Raw genomic sequence first — 7820 nt, forward strand, 5'->3', positions numbered from 1 at the left:
TGATCTGCTTCTGAAGTTATATATGTCTGCACATGTTAACAGCATAATTGATCGTTATGGCTTCAGTCCTGCCCACAGGTGTGCACAGTTAGGTCCACTGATTGCAGCTAGTACAAATTGAAACTAGTGGCAAATCTACCATTGATGTTAGTGCATCCATAATAGTTACTACGTAATGGTTGTGATGTGCAGCTCCATGCATGGGACTCCTGTTTTATATGGCTTGCTAAAACATTATAGTTAGTGCATAATAAGTCCCAAGACTTTGCACACACAAGTTTCTATACTTGTCTCATAAGACGTAATGCGAACTGTTGAAAATTACATCCATTTTATCTGCCTAACCCCATCTTTTGTCTGCATTACCCCACAGTAGATTTTATGGGAGGTTTTCTTGGTCGCACTAGAGTGTGACAAATGGACAGAATCTATCTATAATTATTGTAAAATGTGAAATAAAGGCACTATATGTGCCTTTTTACAAATGTCCTAGTTTCTCACATTCAGCAAAGTAGGAGAGGCCAAACTGGAGGGAATATTCAGAGAACTGATCCCCAGAAGTACATGTTTTCAACAATATTACTTCTAAAGATCAATTTTCTCAAAATTCCATTAAACTTTTTTTTAAAGTATACTACTTAAGAGTAATATTTTTATCTATTTAAAGGGTAAAGTTGAGATGACTCTGGAAGTCCTTGGTGAAAAAGACATTGAGGAACGGCCAGCTGGAAAAGGAAGAGATGAACCTAACATGAATCCCAAATTAGACTCACCAAAGTAAGTAATTCTCTTCACTTGTAATCAGGGGCATAGCGAGGACAGTTCTCCCACTCATGGCAGCAAACTCTGTGGCAGTGCACGCACTCAGGCATGTGCACACCCCACTCACCCCGGGATGGGGCCTGCAGAGCTCCCTGCTTCTCCAGGCCAGGGCTCCCACCGGGGTCGATGCCAGCCCCCTGCAGCTGCCACCAGCTGCCTCCTCTTCCATTGACTGCCACCACTCCCCCCATCCTCTCCCATCGGCCAGGCTCCAACCAATGGAAGGAGGATGTGGGCAGCTGGGCAAGCACAGCCAAAGGAGATGGCTGGCAGTGGCCGTCCACCCAGCTGCGTTCATCCTCCATCCATTAACTGAACACCTTGCCAATGGAAGGAGATTGGTCACAGCTGGTGAGCAGCTAAAGGAGGCTGGTTGCAGCAGCAGCAGCAGCAAGCTGGCCACTCATCTGGCTGCATCCATCCTCCTTCCATCAGCTGGTGGAAGGAGGATGGGCAGAACCAGGCGAGTATGGCCAAAGGAGGCAGCTGGTGCAGCTGAAGGTGGGCAGCAGCAGGAGTCCCAACCTGGGGAGCGGGGAGCTCAGCATCTCTTCACAGAGCCTCAGTGGGAGTAAGTCCCAACAGATTCTTTGAACCCGTCAGCACAATTACAGCTGCATCCCTGCTTGTAATTAATTCTGATATCTTGGTTGCACCCCATCCCATCTGAACAAAACTGAAACTACTATTTTTAATCATTTAGTTGAATCATATATTACTCATGTAATTATTTATCTGTGATTGCCATGCCTAGGAAGTTAATGGAGCTGTAATCTGAATTTAATGAGATGTAGGCATTTCTATGGCATTGCAACTCGGTGCTCAGCTGAACTTTGCTAATCACAAACAGTCCAGTCTACAGATCCAGGCTTCTTGGGTGTAATTAGAAAGGCACTTGTATGTTACACAACCCACCAGCCTCACGTTGTGCTAGGGTAGAATCAAATCTCCATGTCTGTGGTTGGGGGTTTCATGGTGCCTCCCCTGTGGCTGTGGTTGCCTTGCTTCAAGATAGCCAGATTGAATGGGGAAGTAAAGGTCTGTAGCTCTGTAATGTAGTGACCCTTTCTCCTTCAGTTCTGCAGCCCACTGTGTCACTGCAAAATATATCTAGAGACTCTTTCCACAGAAAGAGTGCAGACTTCAAATTGTTATTCGAAGTGTGATTCGCAGCACACCTCCTCCGCTGCTCGACACCACTGCCTGTATCGGCATCTGTGGAGACTTTGAATCGCTAATCGAAGTGAGATTTGCAGCACACTTCCTCCGCTGCTCAACACCACTTCCTGTATCGGCAGTGCTAGCTCCCAGCTTATCAGCGTGCACCGACGACACTTCCTGCAGCTGCCCTCGTATGACACCGGCATGCACATGGCTTGGTGCATGCGCGATGGCCATTTGCATGGTCAGCAACCCTGCTGTGCACAGAGGCCATGTGCATGCCAGTGTCGTGCAAGGGCAGCTGTGGGAAGCACCGCAGTGTGCAATGATAGCTGTGGGCTAGCACAACCAATACAGGAAGTGGCAGCCAGTGGCAGAGGAGGAGGTATGCACCTGCTGTCCTCCATTTTGAAGGTGCCAGGGATGTGCTGTGAATCGCACTTTAAAACATGATTCAGGCACATCCCTAGTGCACACCTGATGCCAAAAAAAAGCCTATGACAGCCATTCTGGTTGTACTAAAATCATTGATTGCACTAAAAATCAATAAGAATTGTGAGGTGGGGATTTGTTGGAGAGAAAGGAATGATGGTTGGCATTCCAACTAATGCTGCACACATGCAACCAAAGGAGGAATACATGCAATGGATGCAGTCCTGCATCAGCACAGGCACTCATGAATGGGGGTGGGGGGGAATCTTCACCATTCTCCCCATCCACTAGAAGTACTCTGTGCAACCCCAAATTACAACTCTCAGGGTTGCACAGCCCTCAGGGCCATAATTTTGTATTGCACTAGAGTACTTCTCGTGGAAGCAGAGATCAGCAAAAATTGCCCCCTCCCCATGCTGTGCATGAGTGCCCATGCTGCAGAAGTGGGACCACATCTGTCGTAAGTGTGCTTCTCTCGACTGCATGCACACAGCATTAGTTGGAATTTCCTATTTCCAAGGAGCAGCAGACTGGAACATGAGTTACTTTGCTCAGTTATACAAGTCAAGTACTTAGCACCAACAATGTGGTGGATATTATATGGAACTGTACTATCCTTGGAACATAGCAAGGCTACAGCACCTGCCTACAGGACTTTCAATCAAAATTCAGAACTGTTTGTTCTTTTTCATTAATTTTACAAATATGACACCTTGTCTAGATTTTAGACAGTTCCCATGCAATTTAACTTTTATACATAAACAAGAATCCATTGTCTATTTTCCTCTAAAATTTATTCTCTGCCAACAAGATGTCATTTGAAAACCTGTGACATGCACGTAAGAATAATGTGACTTAATTTAATCAAAGTCGTTCATAAAACTTGGCAGCAAATTCTAAGCTTGTCCAAATCTTCCTTGGCACTGAACTCCCTAGTTCTGGACTCTTTCACCCTTGTGTGACATCAGAGCTAGTCAGGGAATAGCAGCCAGATGACCCATGTGCCTATAAAGGCTCTGTGTGACATCAGAGAAGGCAATAGTATCATGAGAGGTAGACAAAGCAGAGCGTTTTGATGGAGACTGCAAGAAAGAAGAGGAGGAGGACTGCGAGGGTTCAAAAGCAAACTGCTCCTACTTAAGAGGCAGTGTTGTAGGCATCTGCCTAGGATGGCAAAGTTCCAAAGGCACCAGACTAACTAGGAAAATGCTTGGCAAAGGAAGTCCATTACTCCTCCCCAGCCTAGACCTTTACGACAACAGAGCCTCTGGCAGGTGTGTCCTCCTTTACCATGGTTTCTTCAGTTACAATTACAGATTCATACAAATGAATGGAGCAAAAATCTCCATTCACTGATAAGGAACAGGGGAAAGGTGTGCAGTTAGAAACACACCCACCCCGCCACTGACACACAATTGCATCCCCATGGGCCACCACAAACACATGTACAATAAGATGGAGGTCGTGCAGAGCCAGACCTCCTTCAGCACTGGTTTCCGGCATATTGCTACTGTGAGATGTTTATAGGTTCTCCCTACAAAATGCACACAGATGATGTAGCCCATTGGCAATAAGCCTGCTAGTTTGGTAATGTGACTGATTTTTTTTCTTTTAAAATATAGCCGGCCAGAAACTTCTTTCCTTTGGTTCACAAATCCATGCAAGACCATGAAATTTATTGTGTGGCGCAGATTTAAGTGGCTCTTCATAGGCCTAATCATCCTGCTGATTGTGCTCTTATTTGTGGCCATTCTTCTATATTCACTGCCGGTATGTATTTCAAAATGTATACAGTTGTTCCTTCTTTGTGACAATGCATCTTCCTGGTTTGAAGTCAGTTAGGCTTGTATTTAAACTGCAACCGGTTGCTCCTGATCACAGACAAAGCTCCCTGTAGCTTTCAAACATTATTTGAAATGCAAGGCTACTTTAAGAGTCCAATAGACAATGATAGGAAGATATTACTTCATAATTTTTAATAAGCAAATACAAGATATCCTTTTAAAATGTGAAAACTTTTCTTGATTGATCACTGTTTAAGTCATTAATAAGTCTCTTGTTTAAAATAAGAAATAGGAGGCACTGAGGGCCAATGAATTCTTAATGCCTTCTGTGATTTCAAGCTGATGTACATCCGATTGGGCCATATATGCATGTTCTGGCAGATAACCATAAAAAAAACCATAGTTGCTGAAAGTCTCATTGGTAGCTAAGCAATAGATCCTCCAAAGCTGGAAGGCAAAAAACCTGACATTGAGCAATAGATACTTGCTTTGTTAGATATGGCTGCCAAAGACACACCACAAACAGGGGATGATGAGGGAATGACTGTTAATAACAAACAAACAGACAAAAGAAAAAGGTCCTGCTCCGCTTAAAAGGTCCTCTGTGACTACCTCCCTCCCCGGCATTTGCATCAATTTTATTTTTTTATTTCAAGCAAATTGGTATCAGTATTTCAGAAATGTAGGTTGAGCATCTCATTGAACTTTATTTATTTGGTTGTATTTATTCAAATGTATACCTAGCTCTTGGTATTATAAAGTATCATCCACAGTATAGGGAACTTCAAGTATATCAGAAGCCTTCAGTCATTCTGCTACATTCCCTGCTCCTCCAAGGACATCAGGCTTTACAATGAGTTTACTGGGAGGCTTTACTGTGAACTCAAAGTTGTCCCAAAAACCAACACAAGTGGATTTTTTTCCCCCAGATAGAAATCAGGCTACACTCTAACGCACAGTGAAAACCCAAATTGTGTGTGAACTTTATTTATGTATTTATGTATTTAACTTTATTTTTACACTTTACACTTATATCTTGCTCTTCCTCCAAGGAGCTCAGAGTACATGGTTATTTTTGTCCTCACAACAACCCTTTGAGGTAGGTTAGGCTGAGAGCTACATGACTGGCCCAGAGTCACCCAGTGAGTTTCATGGTTGAAGGGGGATTCGAACTCAGGTCTTCCCGGTCCCTATGCTGACTCCCTGAACTAGGGATGTGCATGGAACCAGCGGGGGCCAGTTCGATGGTGGGGGGTGTCTAACTTTAAGGGTGGGGGAGGGTGCAGTTGCCCCCCTGCCACAATTTCCCCGCCAGTGCTCGGTTTTCCAAAAGTCCTTTGCGGGCAGCAGCGTACCTCCCTGCCACTCCACTTGCCCCATTGTGACCGGAAGTAGTGAGTATGCCTGTGCACATTGAGCATGCGTATGCACACGGCGCACTCATGAGTGCACATGGCATGCGCATGTGCGCTGATGTGCAGAGGCACACTCACTACTTCCAGTCACATCCGGACAATGGGGCAAACAACGCGGCAGGGAGGTACACTGCTGCCCCGAAGGACTTTTGGAAACCCGAGCGCTGGTGGGGGAAATCACGGCGAGGGGGGTAAGTACACCCTCCCCCGCCCTTAAAGTTAGACACTCCCCGCCGTCGAACCTGTAGAACCGCTGATCCGTCAAACCAGTTCGGAGATCCATAAAGGGCCTCCGAACCGTTTCCATGCACATGCTTACCCTTAACTGCTCTCCAATAATGCACAGGGACTTTGGAATAAATCTGCCCAATATGTGAACGCACCCCCTCCATTCTGGAGGAGATGTGAGTTCCAGACAAGTTTTTCTGCACATGAATCAGATTGGATGCAGTCACCTATCCCAAGGCCACGACATGTTCAGTGCTAATCTGCATACAAAAAGCTGTTTCAGTCCATGAATTACTGTTACTTGATTGGAGAAGATAATTAACAGCTGTGAAATAATGTGTTTTCCTTTATGGGTTTATGTATCTTGATCTGACTTTTAATAAAGCTCTTGTCAACTAAACTTAATATGCATGTTTTTAAGTCTAGCATGCCTTTTGACTACCCTCCCCATGCTTTTTCTCTTCTTTTTTTTAGAACTACCTGTCAATGAAGATTGTGAACCCATTTCGAACATGATTTTCTTTTAAACTCTGAACTGGAGTGAAACAGTATGACCTCCATCTGTGGACCAAAATAACCAAAGCAAGCAGGTGTCCCCTCATGTCTGTGCTTTTGTGTTTAAACCAAGAAAAGCTTTATTCCCAAGAATTTAATTGCCATCCAAGATGTTGAATAATGACAAGCATAAGATACTGTGTTCTGTTTCTGTATTTTGACCTTGATAGCTTCAGCATGTGCACATGATCTGTCTTCTCTGATTTTAAATATTGTTCATAAAACATTCCTGCAGAAAAGTGTTCAGTTTTTGCCTTCTCTTTAAAGACACACTCTATTTAAAGTGGGTTTTTTAAAAAATCATTGAAATTCTTTGAAATTCTGCCTTTTGATAGATGGAATAAAGTAAACAAGCACTCCTTATATTTTTCTAAAAGAAATAGTGCAATAAAAGCTGTTTGCAATTTTGATGTAAATATTGGACAAGATCCAGGCTAAGCTGGTCATGACTAAGCACTATTGAAATCAACGAGGCAAGTTAGTTATGACTAACTTAAGGCCTATTTTGGTGGGCTTTGGTCTGGAATCTGCCCACTATGTTTGGAAAGGTCACAATACTAGCAGTAAGCTTCACTTTACTTTGGTTCCAGCTGTATGAGTAAAGCAATGAAATAAAGCAATACAAACTTACAAAGTATCATTGTGATTATCTATATACTTATTTCTCTTAGCCAGCCATGCATGGTTAGGATTTGGCGGAGGAACTCTCACACACTGTGAGAGTTCCCGGCTTTGGCGAGAGCTCCCGGCAATGAAAATGGCGGCGGGCGGTGGCGGCGGGTCACAAAACGGCCTGAGGAAGTGGCCTGGGCTTGTGGGAGGAGGCGGGAGCTGGCAGCCTCCCTAAGGTGGCAGCCTCTCTAAGGGTTTCACCAGTCTCTATGCTCTGTTTTAAATGTGCCCAATGTACTTTGCTTATACAGCTTCTTTTGACAGTTTTAGAGGGGTTAAAAAGGGGTAGATACAGCAGCCTGGCACTATGTTTGCCAAGCACCTTTGTGGATTCCCAAAGAAACTGTTAGGAGGTCCAGATTGGGCCTCCGTTCCCCCCCTCCCCCGTGCCCTTGAGAGGTGCACAGTCTGGACCTGCCTGCTCCCAGATGATTCCAGGAGTTAAGCACTGTTATTGCTGTAGCTGGAAGTGACAAAGGAAGATTAGCCAAGGAGGGAGCACAGCCACAGTTCCCCACTGATAGAAGGCTTTCCCCCATGGAAGCTTTGGCACTCCTGAGACCTGCTTCATCCACTCATGTTGTTCCACGCCTGATCTCAGCACTAGAGTCACCAAGTCATGCCTCTTGTATCATCCAAATCCACAGAATCAACAAGTTAAATATCCATAAGGTCAACACTTCTGTTGTAGAGGAAATCCCATCATTGTTCTGTCTCATTACCCCCAAACCCACTATTCTCCACCGGAGGA

General features: G+C 44.6%; 1 protein-coding gene across 5 annotated transcripts in view; it reads left to right on the forward strand.

The window, feature by feature from the left end:
• MYOF (myoferlin) overlaps positions 1-7025 on the forward strand; it is a 137583-nt gene extending 130558 nt beyond the window's left edge. For all 5 annotated transcript variants that reach the window (XM_053310744.1, XM_053310745.1, XM_053310746.1 and 2 more), the window contains 3 exons: positions 668-777; positions 4038-4185; positions 6317-7025. In XM_053310744.1, coding sequence (XP_053166719.1) covers positions 668-777; positions 4038-4185; positions 6317-6358 — 300 coding nt within the window. In that variant the 3' untranslated portion in view covers positions 6359-7025. The remainder of the gene's footprint in view (positions 1-667; positions 778-4037; positions 4186-6316) is intronic.
• The last annotated feature ends 795 nt before the right edge of the window (positions 7026-7820 follow it).

Source organism: Hemicordylus capensis, chromosome 3 (genome assembly GCF_027244095.1).
Source record: "Hemicordylus capensis ecotype Gifberg chromosome 3, rHemCap1.1.pri, whole genome shotgun sequence".
In the NCBI taxonomy this organism is placed as follows: domain Eukaryota; kingdom Metazoa; phylum Chordata; class Lepidosauria; order Squamata; family Cordylidae; genus Hemicordylus; species Hemicordylus capensis.